The sequence below is a fragment of the Branchiostoma lanceolatum genome, chromosome 19 (assembly GCF_035083965.1).
Source record: "Branchiostoma lanceolatum isolate klBraLanc5 chromosome 19, klBraLanc5.hap2, whole genome shotgun sequence".
Classification (NCBI taxonomy): Eukaryota; Metazoa; Chordata; class Leptocardii; order Amphioxiformes; family Branchiostomatidae; genus Branchiostoma; species Branchiostoma lanceolatum.
In genome coordinates, this window is record NC_089740.1 from 1036569 (window position 1) to 1054876 (window position 18308).

Genomic DNA, 18308 nt, shown 5'->3' on the forward strand with positions numbered 1-18308 from the left:
TTGAACTGAACAGTAGATATGCGGACAGACTTATTTGATCTACTGCACCGGAAAGGACTCCTTCTCTTTTCGATAAGTGTGGTGGGTTCTTTTACGTGCTCGAGGTGTGGCTCTCCTCAAACACGTAACCTCCATGTATCGTCATATACGAGAGACGTCGCCCTATCCAAGGAACGTCTATATCTTATGTGGGTTTTATCTTAGTCTGTGTAGCGCAAATTCTAACTGTCCAGGGCTCTATGAATCCCTTCCCCACATGGATTATAACCGCTCACCTCTAAACCATAGACTGATGGGGAGAAACTATGGAAACCAGTCATCACAGCGTCTAACACCATGGTAACTAAATCTCACAACGATTGGTCCATGAAAGTACAAGAAGCAGACTTTTTTAGAAGGTAAAATGTACTGTAAGTAGAAGATATCGTGACGACCACATCGACACAAAAGGTTGACATCTCGATTTCTATTCACCGGGAACATTAACAAAGAAATAGACCGGAAGAAAACCATCTAAGTGTTGTATTTAACATTGGTTTACACACGCCATCTTGATTACATTAGAAACGGCAAATTATAGGCGTCTAAATGGTGCTTGACCAGATCAGCATATTGACAAGAAAAACGACATGTAGGTACAGAAACCTTTAATTACAGAAAAACTATCTTTATGTACCTAGAAAAAAACTATCTTTACGTAAAGAGAACTATCTTTTGGTACAGAAAACTATCTTTACAGAAAAACTACCTTTAGGTGCTGAAAAACTACCATTAGGTACGGTTACTTGCTGATGGGTCTTCATGGTTACATGGTTCCTCTCTTCCCCCGAGCGTTTCCAACACATAAGACAAGCATATTAAAGTTATTTGTTTCCGAACCGGTTTAGTACAGCAGGAATTCTTATAGAGCTTGCATATTTGTGCGAAACTTGGAAGATCTATTCTTACATCTAGAACTGTGCAGGCTAAAAAAAAGATGGCGGGTTTGGCGCCATTCTAAAGATCTTGAAACATCTGCTGGTACTTCCCTCTATCACTTTTTCTTTTCCAGCACCACGCCAGCCCGCCCACAACGGTCACGGCGAGCAGAACACTCAGGACTACAGCCGCCGTTTTGGAGCCACCGGACGCCTGCCGACCTGGAGGGGTCATGGTAGGGAACATTGGAGTAATTTCTGATCTGCATTTGTCTTTCTAGTTTATTGCGATATACAGTGTTAATGGATTCAACATCAATAAACATAACATGTGTATCATATCTAAAACGTTTTACTATCTTTGTTTCAAGATTGACATCAGTCATTTCAGACTTACATCGTCCTTGCTTCTACGGTACGTATATCATGAAGGATATAGAATGCTAAGTGAACTAAGACCAGTATTACTTGTTAAGATGCAAAGCTATGTAAATATAACGGATAATTAAGATATTCATGGTGTAGCGAAGAGCAATCGATAGATACATTATTATGGTAGTATACTGGTTTATTCAGTAGGGTGTCGAGCCATTGGACTGAGTTGTATGGTTTGAACAAAAAAACTAGCCGGCGCGCCTGGGTGCCATCCTATTTCTACCGGAACATTCGCTACCCTAAAAATGTAAGAGCCCCGGTAGAAATAGGATGGCACCCCGGCTACAAAAAAACAAGTCGAGATTGAAGACTGATTACGCTTAACAGTATTTTAGAAATCAATTAGAATGTAAACTTTTAAGGTAACTTTAGGTTTGCCATATCTAAGCAATGTTGCGGAAATAGGTACCTTATGAATTTAAGATTATTCTAGATCCAAGAGTTAAGTGGTAAAAATGATTATAGTACTTGCTAAAATACACAAAATGTGAGTCACTTTATGACAAATTTTGCATTGAATGTAACAAAATGTTACTTACTATCGCAGAACTCGCCCTCCCACCCATCCGGGCACTTACAAGCACCGTTGAATGTATGACAGGTGGCGTTCTGAGGACAAGTACAGTTGAACTCACACTCACCGCCATATTTGCCTTTGGGACATCCTGAAACAAACAGATAAACAACTAAGATAATAGGCTAGATCACTCTTTGGACGTTCTGAAGATTAAACACATCACCTGAAGATAATACCTTTCGCCCTTGAGAATATTTCTCACACTTTCTTTTCACACTCTGACTCACTCTAGCTCACTTTCTCATTCATTCTTCTTCTTCTTCTTCTTTATTCTTCCCGTAGGAGATGATGGTTTCATTTCACTTTACTTACAATATAACAGTATTGATACATCTTCAAAGGATAAAACATATTTACAAATCTCGCGGTATATGACATCCATCACATTGGTATGTCAAAGCTTGTGTTACTTGTTGTTCTTCTGTAGTGCTCGATTCACTTCTGACACTCCTCCCCTTATTGGGTATAATTTTTCAACGGCTTATGAGTTGTCATCACAAATAATCACATGATCATCAGCCCTATCCGCATAGCTTCATCACACTTCAGTTAAATATAAAATTGTTGATATATCTATAAAAGACAAAACATATTTACATCTCTCACGGTACATGACGTCTGTCACAACGACATCCATCACATTGGTATGTCAAAGCTTGTGTTACTTGTTGTTCTTTTGTAGTGCTCAATTCACTTGTCTCTCCTCCCCTTATCGGGTATAATTTTCAACGGCTTTTAAGTTGTCATCACAAATAACCACATGGTCATCAGCCCTATTTCCTTTCACAGTTTCCACATTGTGACCCTTACATACATTCTCTGGTGTCCTTTCGTGACTCTAATTTCCAGGTATAGGTTAAGTCTCGTTTCGTCTCAGTTCCTGTGTTTTACTCTATCAATGTCTGTAAGTTCTTTGTTCTTTGCGCGTGTGTTGCAGGCTGTTATTATCGTTTCCATCTCGTGTGCTTCAGTGCCATTATTGCTAATGGTTTAATGGTTTGTGCTGCTGTCGTCATAAACTCTTCCCACTGTTCCTCTGACACCTCTTCCTCTACTCTAGCCCCCAGCAACACTTCAACAAGCCTCTCATCTTGCTGTTGATATATATTTGCAGCCACGTTTGTTCCCAGATAGTCTGTGATGTTATCCATTAATGCATCCCTTGTCGAATTAAAGGTTGAACACTGTGTGATAAAGTGTCCTACTACATCCTGTGTTGTCGTTCCGCATGTGGGACATGGTCTGGGTATTTGCTCTGTTGGAGCTGTACTCATTTGCAGGTTCTCTCTATGTGTAAGCTTCTTCTTTGCCAGGTGCCATAGTTTGTGGGGTCTCCTGTTGGTCTCATGTATCTTGTAGAATCTGGGACATGTTGTGTGGTCATTTACCATCTCCCCTCTTCTGTTTCGGCTATCGCTGACTGTACTATGGTCTTCCACTGGTCTTTGCCTGGGAATTCCATTGTGATCCAGTACTGTTCTAGGTAGGTACACTTGGAGCCCATATCGCTCTGCAATCTCGAAGCAGTCTCCCAGGAATCCTTCTGTCTTCCGTTTGCTTGAGGTTAACACATGTGAGTATAACCTGTATAAGAAGATATTCTTTGCCAAGCACGTGTGGTGTAGTGTTGCCAGTCGCCCAAACAGCAGTAGCTTGTGTTTGTCCAGTGTTGCTCTGAGCGGCATCATTCCGAGGGCTGCAAGGCTCGCATTTGTCTCGGTCTGGAAGTTCATTCCCTGCATACGCTTTGCACTTGCCCTATGCACCCTCTCTAGCTTCTGCATTTCTGTGGAAGTTGGGAACCATAGCTCACATCCATGCAGCATGCTGGGTAATACGAGCGTGTGGTAGAGCTTTTTGGTGGTGACAGGGTTCAGCCTCCTACCTTCCAAACCAGTGTCTAATATTGCACTTGTCTTCCCCTTTCCCTTCTGACAGCCTTTTCTGTTGAACTGGCTGATCGCAGGCCGGCTTCGTGTATCACCCCTACATGTGTTACTTGGGAGACTTCTGGGATAGTACTTGCTCCCATTCTCCATCCCGTCTTTGGCTCTATTGAGTTTTTCTTCTTTCTCTCCCCAAAAACTACACACTTGCTCTTCTCCGGAGCATACTGGAAACGCCATCTCCTTCCATAGTTCTCCATCTTGTTGATCATGGTTTGCAGACCGCTTCTTGAGCTGGCCAGGAGGCAGATATCATCGGCTAGGGCTGGAGTGCTGCAGCTGATCCCTCCTACTGAGACTCCACACTTCATTTTCTTTAGCTCTTCATGCACGTCGTTGGTAGCTAGTAGGTAGCACATCAAGGACAGGACGCCTCCTTGGTTCACGCCCCTTGTGGTTGTGAATTCTACTGAGAACCCTCCATTCAACAGTACTCTGTATCTGTTTCCAGTGTGCATTTCCCTGAGCAGCCTCCACATTTTCCCATCTGTTCCTTCTTTGTAAATTTTGTACAGCATCCCTTCAATCCACACTCAGTATCGTACGTTTTTCTCGTGTCGAGAAAGCACCCACAGACCTCGCTGCCTCTCTCTGTGTAGTGCTTTAAGGTTTCCTGGACAGTTAAGGCTACAATTATGTTACTGCAACCCTTTTGACCGCCACTCTGCAACTCATGTGGCACACCTCTTGCTTTTAGCCATGGCCTCCACCTCTCGTACAGGATTTTTTCCCACACCTTGGATATGCAGGGCAGCAGGGTAACCCCTCTGTGGGCATCAAAGTCCGTCTTGTCTGTTTTTCCCTGTTTTAAGAGAGGGATTTTCACACCTTTTTTAAACGCTTCGGGGACGAACTCCTCATCCTTCACACTATTGAAGAGGTTTGTCAGCTTCATCCACAGAGGCTCCCCTCCATACTTTATATGAACCTGAAGTCCTGTTACAATGCTCCAGTTGTGACTAATCCCATCGGAAATAGCGATCATAATGCAGTTTGGTGGCAACCAAGGGTCCGCCCGAAGACGCCGAATAAAACCAGGGACGTGCTTGTACGTCCCATGCCGGACTCTAGTCTCCGTGCATTCGGTCGATGGATCACGACACACACTTGGCAAGAAGTACTTGAGGAAGCCTCCGTAGATAGTAAGACAGAAGTCTTCTACCGCATCCTCCACGAAGCAATGGACAGATTCTTTCCCCAGAAGAAAGCCAAACTGCACCACAAAGACAAGCCATGGTTTACTGCTGCATTAAAAAACTTGATCCTCAAGAGGCAGCGAGCACACAGTCTCGGCCAATGGACTCTGTACAGATTTCTTCGGAACAAGATCGCCAGGGACATCCTTCGAGAAAAGAAGTCACACTACAAGAACCACATCGAGCATATGAAGAAAACTCACCCATCGGAATGGCACAAGTCCATCCGCCGCGTGGTAAATTGGTCTGCTCCCTCCACGACGATCAACGTACCGGGCTTAGAACCGAACAACAGGGCAGGTATAGCGGACGCTCTTAACAAACACCTGTCAGCCATCTGCCAGGCACTTAGCCCACTTGATTGTAGTATATTACCATCTTACTTACCTGCTACTCCACCTCCCCAAGTAAGCATATGGGACATGTACCACCGACTAAGGCGTATAAAGGTGTCCAAAGCCCCAGGACCTGACAAAATACCACCAAAACTCATACAGGAATTCGCTTTTGAGCTAGCGACCCCAATGACGGACATTGTGAACTCTTCTGTCAGAGATGGGAAAGTACCAGATCAATGGAAAGAAGCCATTGTCGTTCCGGTTCCCAAAGAACTCCCGGCCGACCTCGACAGGGTTCGCCCTGTGTCACTGACAGCACAATTCGCGAAGATCTGCGAAAGCTTCGTTTCAGCTTGGATAATGTCTGATATCTTGCCCCATGTTGACCCGAAACAATTTGGGAATATGAAGGCATGTTCTACAACTCACTGCCTCGTTGACTTACTCAACTTCTTTTACACTGGAGCTGAAAACAAATCCACAGTGGGGACCCTGATTCTGACGGACTTTTCTAAGGCGTTTGATCGCGTCTGTCATACAACGGCCATCAACAAGCTCATTCGCCTCGGAGCAAGGTCATCACTCATCCCCTGGGTATGTAACTTTGTATCAAACCGCAGACAACGCGTTCGTTACCAGGGAGCATTATCGCAATGGGAAAATTTGACCTGCGGAGTAGCCCAGGGCACCCTGATGGGACCACTCGTATTTCTGGCCATGATAAATGATGCTAGACCAGTCACTGTGAACTCATACTGGAAGTATGTGGACGACTACAATCTGGGAGAGGTCAGAAAAATCTCAATCCTGACATCGCTTCAATCTGACCTGAACAACCTTGATAACTGGGCTGCCGACAACCGCATGTTATTAAACCCTAAGAAATGCAAGGCCATGCATTTCTCCTTCGTGCGTACCCCCCTACAACCACCTGTGCTGACTCTTGCTGGACAAACGCTTGACATTACTACAAAGGCTAGGTTGCTAGGGCTCCACATTCGCTCTGATTTGAAATGGGATGACCAAGTGGAAACCATGGTGTCCAAGAGTAGTAAAAGGCTGGTCATCATAAGCAGGTTGCGCCGTTCAGGAGCACCGGTTGCAGACCTGATCACCATATACTGTGGCTACATAAGACCTTTACTCGAGTACGCCGTCCCATGCTGGGGTTCAGCTCTAACTCAGAGACAGTCGGCTTCCCTAGAGCGGGTACAGAGAAGAGCCTGCAGGATGATAATGGGACGTCAGTTCACGACGTACAGCGAAGCTCTCCAGCATCTGGATCTTCAACGCCTGTCATCTCGCAGACAACAACTTTGTATTGACTTTGCTGTGATAGCAGAAAGGTCGGCTCGCTTCTCCAAGTGGCTACCCCTTACCCGTGGTCAGCAGCATGGCAGGCAACTCAGAAACTCTGCTCACTACCAACAGCCCACTGGGACTAAACGATACATAACCAGTGCCATCCCAGCGATGATTAAGATATTGAATGAACTGTAAGACGTGATGGACATTGTATGACATTATATGTATATGTTTATAATATGTGTGTGTGTATTATCGTTGTAAAAAGAGCCAGAAATATTTCACATGTACATGTACATGTACTACCGCAAGGCACACATACGCTCTGTCTGAATGTCGCACTGTTGGGCCCTTGTTGTCGTCTTGCATTCCGGTTTTTAAATGTACTGCTTTATCTAACGTTTGTTGATTTTAGATATGTCACCAGATTTTACTTAGTCGGCTAATGGTGATACTTTTGTAAATCTGACCACAATTCGGTCATGAATTTGACTGCCACTGTCAGTTTGTGTAAGTTTTCTTAATAAACCATTCATCATCATCATCATCATATGTTCATATGTTAGTCCGTCTAAGCCACCACTCTTGCCGTTCTTCAGCTTCTTACACACTGCTGCTACCTCTGCCATAGTGAAGGGTTCTTCAAGTAAGCCCTCAGTGTTCTTGAGACTCTCTCTCACCATTCTTCTCACTTCTGCTTCTGTAGCTGTTTTGTTCTCCTCTTCAAAGAGTTCACACTCCTCTTCCTGCTCGTTACCAAGTTCTTCGAAGTGTTTAGCCCATGCTTCTCTTACTTCCTGTGCATCTGTGATAAGTTGGCCACCCTTTCTCACCGCCTGAGGTCTGTCCCTCTTGCCTTTCCTCTGCCTTATTTTTGTCCAGAAGGCTCTCTCGTCACTAACTGCTAGCTCAGCCAGTTCTTGATTATCTTTCTCTTCTTGGATTTGTTTGGCTTTTCTGAGTTCATCTCTAAAGTTGTTTTTGTTCTTCTTATACTCTCTGAGCAGCACATTGTCCCTTTCTTTTGGCCTTCCTCCTCTCTTCCACTGTAACCATGCCTCTACCTCGTTCCGATGCGCCTCTGCGACTTCTGGGCTCCAGTATGGTTTCTGATGCTTCTTTGGTTTCCTGGCCGGGATCACTTCTTGAGCTGTGTCTCTCAAGGCTGCGGTTATCATGGCCAGTTCTTTTTCTATGTTATCTGCTGCTCTGCTCATGTCTCTCCTTCAGCCGCATTTGGTAGGTCTTCTGTGTTTCCTGATCGCTCATCCTTTTCCAGTCTGGTCTGAGATGGATTTCTCCCTCTTCCCACACTACCGGCTTGATAAGGAGAGATACTACTATTGGGTTGTGGTCTGAGATATTTGCACTTTGCTCGTCTATAACTTTGCATGACTTTATTTCCGGTAACAGTGAGGGTGCCATGAGAATGTCGTCAATGGTAGTCTCGCAGTACTGCTTGCTGCTGTAAGTCAGACATGTTCCTATTGGCCCTTCACAAATGATGTTGAGGTTCAGAGAAATCAAGCCCAGCTCTTCCATGGTGGACAGTAGCTCACTGCCAAATCTGGATGTTTGCCCTCTGCCTCGCTGACCTCCTTCCTGCCCTAACTCCGCATTGAAGTCACCAACAAAGAGAACGCTTCCTTCATTCTCATACTTCCCGTAGACTTCTACCATGACATCTAGTTGGTCTCTATATTCCTCCATGGGTGAGTTTGCATGCGGCAGGTATACAGCAAATACAAATGACTTCTGTCCATTTCTGAGTCTAATTCTTATACCCATCAGTCTGTCGTTGCCGTCTTCTAGCTTGTGCACAGCATAGTCGATTGATGTTTTCCATACCAGGGCTACACCCCACTGGCCTCTTCTCCATGCTCTATTTTCCTTGTCTTTTAGTCTTCTGTCGGCCCTTCCCCATCCTCTGTGTGTGTCTAGTGCATGATCAAGTGCAGTTAGTGCATCTTCATACAGCCAGTGTTCTGCAATGGCCAGGATATCCACTTCAGCAAGGTGTAGCCTTATAAATGGCAGTGCTGACACTAACCCCCTGGTGTTGTAGCACCCAATAGTCAGGTTCTCATGTGTTGTACTGGTATTCATGGTTGAGTTGTTGTTGCTGCATGGTTTCTCTCACCGCCACCCTCAGTGTTGTCACCCTTGCCTTTGTACCTCTTCTCTGACATCCATTCACGGCACTTGACCCCCCTGGGCCAGAAGTCTTCCTTCACCACCATATGTGCCTGGTGCAGTAGAACATTGATTCTTGCAAACGCTATGTCTTTTTGTCTGCTGTCCATGACTCTCACTAATGATAATTGGACTCCCTTACTCTGGGCATACAGCACTTATGTATCATGCTCTGGAGGCTCTCTGCTTCTCTCTGCTTCATGTAGCCCAGGAAGACCCTCTTTCTCCGCACTCGGTTTCTCCCAATACCCACAAAATCTGAGAAGTCAGTGTGGCTGTCTGTACAGTTTATGTTGTTCCTCCCTGTTTGTAACCTTCTGTGTTCGGTGTTGCATTGTTGGGTTCTAGGGGAGTTCTCTTGTTGCACATGTGTCACTGCTTCCTTGTATGTCTTGTTCTGTGTGCATTCAATTGTTGTTCCTCGTGGATTACTTCTCAATCTCGATGGGTCTCTCTGTGGTTTTGGGCTCTCTGCTTTGCTTCTGCCCCCTGTACTCACACTTGGAGTCACTTTATTACTCGTCTGTCCAGGGCCCTTTTCGGCTGCCAGTGGCCATGTCTTACTCCCCTCATCTGTACCGCTTGGCGAGTCAGGGGCTCTGCATGTAGCCTTCATATCTGTTGTTCTGTCTCTTCCTCTTATGCCCCCTGAGTCAGTTTTTCCTCTTGGGCTTGGGTCTAAGGTGATAACATTGGCTTCAACAGCGTGGTCGTTACTTCTGTTACTCCTTTCCCCACTCTCACTTCCAGTCACATTTCTCTCTCTAGACTGCCTTGTCTCATTCTGTTTTTCTTTGCCTTGTTGGTTTTCCTGCCTCTCTGCTGGGCTGTCTGGACCTTGTTGTTCTTAGCGTGCAGCTTGCGGGTATGAGGTTATTGCATCTCCCTGTGTTTTGGTCGGGGGCTCCTCAGTGTGCTTCACAAGTCCAACCCCTGTACCAAGTCTCTTGTTCTCTCCACCGGTTTGGTTATCATTATCTTCGCCGAGTACTTGTACTCGGAGAGGATTATGTTTTCGGTTGAAAAATCTGTTGGGTGGGTCTGAATATATGTCAGGAGCATAACTCAAGAAAACTTCAATGAATCTTTATGATTTTTGGTAGGTGTGTAGTGGTTGTGTAAAGGAAGGTCAAGTTCGAAAATGGTTTACCTTGCGTTTTTCAATAGTATTGCAGCGGACTTAGCATTTTTTTGTGTTTGTATGTAGGCAAAAAAAGTGACGGAAACGTTGATGGATCTTCATGATTTTTTGCAGGTGTGTAGATGTTGTGAAAACGGAGGTCAAGTTCAAAAACGGTTCTCCTGGCACTTTCCGTCGGTACTGCAGCGGGCTTTGTGTGGATATGAATTTTCTTGTGGACAACATAACTCAAGAGGCTGTTGATGGATCCTTATGATATTTAGTGGATGGGTAGGATTTACCGAAAGGAAGGTCAAGTTCGATAATGGGCTTTCTAGCGGGTACCAAAGGTACTGCAGCAGAGCTTCAAAATTTAGGGGCATATTTTCTGAAAGTGCTATGGTCATGATTTTTGTGTGGTAGATAGTTCATGCCACAGAAAGTAAGTTCTGTAAATTTTGGCCCCCTAGCGGCTTGTTAAAAACCGCAGTGGGTGTTTTTGTTTTGACATTCGGACATGAATAACTTGAGAATGGGTCGACAGATCGTCGTGATGTTTGGTATGTAGAGAGCTCGGATGGTGCTTTACATAATCAATGACTAATTATGCAAATAAGGAGCTAATTTGCATAATTAGTAAGGGAAAGTTTGCTAACCCACTGCCTTCCAATGGGAGATGGGACAGTGTCAGGTCATGTAAACAGATAGCCTTGCATAAACGTACATGTAGGTCAAATAAACAAACTATTCTCCAAGCAGAGGTGTGGGTCCTGCTGGTTTTTGACGCGTTCAGTTTAAGCATTTTTGTTCAACACGGTTGGCGACATAACGAAATAGGGACAAAATAGAAAGCCTGACTAGAAACACCTAAAAACGTGCCAGATTTATTCTATTCATATGTATTGACTGTAGTATTTCATCATCACTTTCAACTTTCAACACTGCCATATCGAACCTTTGTGGCCCATATAATATCAACATACTCATATTTTATCATGACCAGTTATAACATATATCAGCACACTCTACACATATACTAGTCCTGTACCCATATACTAGTCCTGTACCACCAAATGATTTTTAACCCTATCTTAACTGGACTCATTCGCCCAATCATAACGTCCAACTGGTATGGTGCATGATCAAATTTGCAGGGGGTGGTAGGCACGTAAATATAAATCACTTTCCATAATAAGCCTTGATTATTTGGCGAAGATAATGTGTTTGTGGAACTCTAGTTACTATTGCCTTCATTTCTCAAGATGTTGTCTGCTGTTTCACCTGTAACGCATGTGGTCTCGAGATGTTCGCACCTGACCCTTACTTCTTGTACCATTTGGTGTGTCCTTGACAGGGCGTACTCTTGCTCTCTCAATCTTTCTTCAAGTGAGTGTGCCAGATTCTGTACATATGTTGTTATTTTGCCCATTTTTGTCTCCTTGTCTGTGTCAGCTTTCTTAGAGGAGCCTTGTAGAGCCTGGAGTTCTGTTTCTACTGAGTTGATCTTGTTGTTGTGGGTTGCCACTGTTGTCTGCATTCTCATCTGTGTGGTTTCAGACTTCTTCAGCTTCGATTTCATGCTCTCTATCTCTTCTGTAATCACAAGATGTGATCCTTCAAGGCTATTTCCTCCTGGGTACTCTTCTGGTGTCTGTCCCAGTGTTCTGTTACGTCATCTCTCGCTTCCTCATGGCGTCTTAGCTTGTTGTTCAAGCTCTCGATTTTCCCTTTCGATTCCTTCACCTTCTTTTTAATACCTCTCTCAGACTTGCATTTTCTGCCAGTATTTCGGCTACGACGTCATTATCCTCTTCATTTTCTCCTAGTTCTAGTATTGGATTCAGAGTTCTGCTTCTTGTGATTGCTGGGCTCCTCCATGTACTGTGCTGTGTTCCATGAGGGAATATTTTCTTTACTTCCGCCAGGTTTCTTCCACCCTCTATGAACTGGAATAAAGCTAACCTGTTAGCGACTGGCTCGGTGTTGGCTCTAAAGGTCCTCTTCCTGGCCTGTCCCTGTGGACAACCTCTCTTGTCTGGCAATTGTGATCAACGCCTCTCTTGTATGGTTCAGAATCTGCTCATCATAATTACTGGCGGCGAGGACCTGCATGTTGTGTGGTCGTTTACCCTCTCTCTCCATCTCCCTTCTTCTGTTTCTGCTATCGCTGTCTTTACTATGGTCTTCCACTGGTCTTTGTTTGGGAATTCCGTTGTGACCCAGTTCTGTTCTAGGTACTGTCATCATTCATTCATTCATTCATTCATTCATTCATTCATTCATTCATTCATTCATTCATTCATTCATTCATTCACTCTTTGATTCATTCATTCTCTCGCTCACTTGATCTCACTGTCACTTTTTTCTTAACTCACTTTCACTATCAACTCACTGACGCCCTCTCAAATTGTCAAATTGACTCTTTTTGTGTACGTGTCTTGGGTGCAATCTGTGTACTACTACTAGTGGCTGTGTTTAGGCACAAAGCCCACCATAAACCTGCTTGAACATGATGGATGTCTGTTACCTACCTATTGGATACAGGATGAGGTTAACATCTCCAATGCCCACTGTGGTCCCAGGAATTGTAGCGTCCACTTTGGCCTGACAGATCCAGTCCAGAATCACGCTGTTGCTCGTGTCGAAATGCGGGAACTTCAGAATGACGAGTATGCGGCGGTCGGACCCCTCACCCTCCGTGTACCACTCCTCCTTCAGCCCGGGGTACGTACTCATGTCCGCTACGGTACTGTTCTGTGACGAGAGCAAAGAGCATTATGGCGGTTGAGGTTACAGCAAACAGAGAAATAGGTATTTACACAAACAAACAAACAAACAAACAAACAAAATCATGTAGATGTGTAACATTGTAAACAGTCAATCTGCGTTCCTACACAGCAAAGAAGACTGATGGATTTTTGGAAAAGACATATGAAGTCATTGAATTGGTCGTAAGTGCGAAAAAATAAGATCTTGCAATTGACTATCTTATGCGTCTTACAAAAATGACGTCGACAGTAGGAAATGTCGTGCCCGTGGTCTTGCGCAACGTGCAGCCCCAGGAAAACTTCGGTGTGAAACCTTTGGGCCATTCCTCGGTTACGTAGGCTGATTCCACCATAATGTAAACAGTTGCCCCACCTGGGCAAAGAATAACAAACAAGCAGAACAAGAAATAAGAACAAATTTACTCTACTAATTCAGCACTGATGTAGGCGTTAAAGTAAGTGTGCATAAAAATAACACGCGTTTCTGAAAGTTAACGTAATAAGGTCCTGCATAAAAAAACGATGTAAAATTACCTAAAAATTCTAGAGATGATTGAAAGACACTCACATTTATCGTCAAACATGAATTTGGAATACTTCCAGGTCTTGTCGCCAGACCTGCCCGTGAAGTTTTTCCCTTGTGGTTCCAGCAGGGGACTCTTGACACCCAGGACTAGCGGCCATTGCTGCACAGAACAAATTAGTTGTCAAATGAAATAATCAAGACGCAAGCTCGTGTCACAAAGATCAACTTATTCACACTTAGTAAATTAGTTTATTGGCCCAAGAAAATTAAGAACAGTGACTTTCGTAAGGAATTCTACAAATATTGATACAAATTTTAAAGTAAATACAATGATCTTAAAATGATGATATCATGAGAAATGAAATTCATATGGTATATAGCTACCCTTTACACTGCACATCTAAATATTCTCAAAGCATTTTCCTATCTGCACACTTTAAGGATTACCTACTGACAGAATATGATTGAATGTGTCTACAAACAAAATATATCAGATTCTTTTGAAAGGTGAACAGTTACAACATACAATTCTCAATCCCATTTGCGTAGAATTGTGTTTAGAATTGTGTCTTGATATGTACCATTTTTACCCAAATTGCAACGCCTGGTATTCGTGACGTCACGATATCATGGCTTCTGTTCGCGACTGCACAAATGTTAGCCGTAAACTTTTAATTTGATTACCAGAGTCAGACTTACGTTTTCATCCTCTGTCCTGTTGTTCGGCATGGTACATCTCGAATCAAACTACAATAGAGAAAATGGGAGTTTCGACTGCGAAAATGCAGTATTGAAAAACATCACCTCTAATATCCTAAAGCTAAAGGGGAGCTCAACTCCAGAACCAGATGTTGTGTTTCTTCAGATACTATTGTCTATCACTCCAGAACATCAATTGTATCAGCAACTTGACATTGAGTTTGGACTACACAGCAATTGAATTGTACAGCGATGATATTCTGATAACCCCCGGAAACTGATCATAGATCATATAACGTTATCATTCTCAATTCTCATAAAATCTCCATAGCGGTTACCCCCTGGGAACCCATGCTTTCGTGTAGATAACAGGAGGATTCGTACCATCCCATCATAGGTCTGCTCGGTGTGTGTGTGTGTGTGTGTATCTAGTTACTGGGTTATAAATTGACAATTTCTTCTTTGCTAGTCTGTGATGAAATTTGATCAAATTGAAGGGAGGCCTGCTTAGATATAGCACAAGCTTCAAGTGTCGGATTTGAAACAAGCGGAGTACCATTTTGTTCAGTTCTATGGTAGCATTAAAATATTCCGATTCAGACGGGAACGGGAGGCCGCGATATCAAAATGTTCCCTTTCCTATCGAAGTCACCCTTCTCTTTCCCGATTGGTATTTCTGAAGAAAAAAAAAACTCGACTACAAAACGCGGAAGTTATTTCAGTTTTAACATATAAAAAAAAAAGAATCTGCTCAAAATACCTTCTTCGTCATGCTTCCTCCCACACCTGCAAATGAAATGACAAAACAGAAGTGTTAATCTGGGGTTAAAAACAATAAAGAGTAAACACCGCGTTCATTCAACGTTATGTGTGCTAATAGTAACTAAAAGTAAAAGGCACAGGATGCTTTTCAGAACATGGCTAACTAGAGTTCCACTAGCTTTTCTCGCCTGACGATTTAACATTTATTTCAAATGGTTTCCCATTTAACTGCGCAAATAAGATCATCATGTGCATACTATGTCAGCTAATCATCATCTTCCCATTCCAGATAACACAAGTTGTCCAGCATATGAAAGTCTTCAAGATCTAAGCAAAAAGGCTACTGTGTCATTTTCTTATTCACTGTGAAAATTAGACTGTGATTTGCTTGTTTTATAGCTAATGTATGTATAGACCTTCTGTATTTACTTTCAAGTATCAAGTATCAATTTCCTGTCAGTGACCATGATGCTACCATTAGTTAAAAGTTAAAATCCTCCCACACCATTATTGATGTATAGGGCGGTGCCCATCTCCGTTTCATAGCCCTGGGCCACACTTGTGGTGCAATCACTGTAGCAGGGGGCTAGTCCACTGGCAGTGAAGTGTGTTTAACTTCCATACTGTTTCAGAAGTATTACCATTTTTATAAAGTCTTTGGTATGACCCAATGCGCCTCTTGTCCAGAGATGTCCTACCTGGGGCTTGAACCCCAGTCCTTCTGGTCCAAGTAATTTGAACCAGATGTGGTGAGAGGCAGAAGGCGCCGACCACTACACCACAGGGACACCCCGATGCTACCATAGTATTTCATTATCAATTGTGCAAATGAGGTCTTCATTTGCATGATTCATATCAATTGATTTCCTCTCCTTTTCAAAGAATAATACATGTTTGAAAGTCATATCATGGAAAGCAGCAGCTTTATGAAATTTCCTCATATGTTATGCAAATTGGTTCCTGACTTGCATAATCATATATATCTATTTATGTCAATCGTTACTTAAGCTATTCACATACCAAAAGACAAAGCAATTGGTCAACCCTTTATTCACATCCAAAGTTTCTAACATTATCGGCCACTGTAGCTTCAAAAAGTTGCAAGGGGTTGAAATCTACTTCACTTCTTCCTTGCACGAAATCTATCTACCGTAGCTTGTTCAAGAACAACCGGAAGTTCTGCTGCAGTACCTAGGAAAGCCGCCAGGGATCATTTCTAGTTTTTGGTACAACGTACTAACACACCAAATACAAATCCAGTCGTTCTTGAGTTACCGTGATCAACAGATCGACTAGCTTTAGACATGCACAAACTATGTCTATAGCATAACCTTCTGGCGAAGGTAAATATCTCTGTTTTCATCATATCAAGTTAACGTAAGGCTTACTCAGACAACGTTGTTAGACTTGAAGAGGAAACCGGGGAAACACTTACCTGTCCCCTCTGCAGACAGCCCGACCACAAGGAACATCAAAATTAGACACAGAGGTGTCCTGTCCCTTATTACTCGCTGGGTCATCCTAATATATTATAGAATAGAGAAACTGACGAATTTCTAACTCCGCTAGTGTTCCGACAGGGGTTAGGCGAGAATGAGGAAACGAAGTTGGTGAGGTGAACAATAGGCGGGGGAAACCCAGTGTGTTTTTCGTAAGTGGGAGGGGAACTGGGTGTTCCCATTTTACAAGTACAGACGTGCCACAAGTTGATATGAGCGGCGTCATTATCGATGTAGTCTCTAATGAAGCGGCAGATGATGCAGTGACCCACGCCGTAACGTCTGCTCATTAACTTACCAAACTCGCACCATTTAAACAGCCTATTCAAAACCCACTTGTATGAGTTTGGGTCCATATGTAGTGTCATGAAACATTAAACCGTCTTATTATTCTCCACAGTGAGTTCCCCTTTCTATGGAAATCCCCGTGACGTTACTGTGCTAATTGTAGATGAAGCACAGCCTGGCACCGTGTCCACCCCGTAACACTACCACCACCAAATCATTCTCAAAGAAACAATCTGGAATATGAGGAAGTTTTGTCTAGAAAAATGTCTGGTGTGGAGACTTGCTTCCTCTTGTGTGGTAAACATGGCCCCGGCCCGTGACCTTTCCTTCAGGGGCTAGTTCATTAGTTACTCGTGACGGGGCTATGTCAAGCCACGGTTACACATAGCCGAACATGGCTCCCGACCACTAGCCAACCAGCGTTCGGGAGCAGTCTGACCAGTCTTATGCAAATTTAATCCCCAAGCGCACCCTGGCCACTGCTGACTTCCCCCCAACCACCAGCCAACTTATTCCAAACCTTCCGTCCACAGCCGAATCGGCGCAAGTGCAGCTGAACACCGACCAACCGCGCGGCCCCAGTCTACCACACTCGACCAAGCTCCCGAACCACTCCCAACCATGGTTGGGGAAAGTTCGGAAGTCCATGTTCGGCTATGTGTAACCTGGGCTTTATGGTACTTATCGTTCGCCTACAAACTAGTAGAACATTTAGTTGGGTATTTGCCGGGATCATAGCCGAAACATCAGCATGATTTTTTCTTCATGCGTCACCTTCGATCCTCTGTAGTTTATCTACAATCCATCATTGGCCAGAGTTATGTCAGCGTCGAACGAAGTGACTCAAGCGTCTCGAAACATTGTGCACAGAGAGATCTTTACTGTGTACAGTTTCCGAAGGAAAACATGATGTCAAAGATGTCAAACCACTGTGAAGTTGAGCTTTTTTCAACAGACCTATTTCAAGTGTAACGTTAACGTGAATCAGATTGTTTTTACATTCCAGACAAATGTACTGGTAAGTTAGAAAAGTTGAGTTCCCAAACGTTAAGGCGTTCTGACCAATTCGTTCAACATAGCCAAAGTTTCATTGTTGGCTTTCATACTCGGTCTCCGAGAGTAGTCTGCTTTACTGTTTACATATTTACACCCAGACCACGTGCGAAACTACAAAAAGGAGAAGTCTTCCTGACGTATCAAACAATGGTCCTCCCGAGGGAAGTTAACCTGATACACGCCACTCGAGTCTGGGGAACCACGTAGTCTCCAAGCAGACCTATGGGTTGGCAAAGACCGTTACCAACAGGCAGAAGGATATAGAAACTCCTTCTGCCTGTTGGTAACGGTCTTTGCCAACCCATAGGTCTGCTTGGAGACTAGAACCACGCACTGAAACGGGGAAGTGCTTTTCTTGTATCGTGGGCGCCTGAAATACAAAGGACATGATGTAATCTAAGTAGGCGAGGTGAAACCCTTTCGTCATACTGCTTCTCGTCTGACTCAGTCGCCATTCAAGTGTGGATTAAAATGTACAGCACAAGTGCCGGTGTCCCAGCGATTTCGCACCCCCTGATTCTGACCCCCCCGGTGCGAAATCACTAGGGATCTCGCACCCCCCGGTGCGAAATCGCTAGCGATCTTGCACCCCCAGCTAGGGATCTCGCACCCCCTCCTCGAACCCCCCTAGGGATTTTGAACCCCCCCAAATATTTCGAAAGGTGCTCTGTCTGTGCAGCAAT

General features: G+C 43.9%; 2 protein-coding genes across 2 annotated transcripts; both read right to left on the reverse strand.

Annotated features, from left to right (window-relative positions):
- Nucleotides 1-451: 451 nt before the first annotated feature.
- Nucleotides 452-17190, reverse strand: LOC136425290 (uncharacterized). Its single transcript, XM_066414130.1, has 8 exons — nt 16218-17190; nt 14781-14806; nt 14021-14068; nt 13364-13481; nt 13029-13168; nt 12559-12781; nt 1892-2017; nt 452-1139 (listed from the first exon to the last, which is right to left on the reverse strand). The coding sequence occupies exons 1-8, from the start codon at nt 16300-16302 to the stop codon at nt 997-999; spliced, it is 909 nt and encodes a 302-aa protein (XP_066270227.1). The 5' UTR covers nt 16303-17190; the 3' UTR covers nt 452-996.
- Nucleotides 7360-11319, reverse strand: LOC136425291 (uncharacterized). Its single transcript, XM_066414131.1, has 2 exons — nt 11270-11319; nt 7360-9885 (listed from the first exon to the last, which is right to left on the reverse strand). The coding sequence occupies exon 2, from the start codon at nt 8818-8820 to the stop codon at nt 7912-7914; it is 909 nt and encodes a 302-aa protein (XP_066270228.1). The 5' UTR covers nt 8821-9885; nt 11270-11319; the 3' UTR covers nt 7360-7911.
- Nucleotides 17191-18308: the final 1118 nt, after the last annotated feature.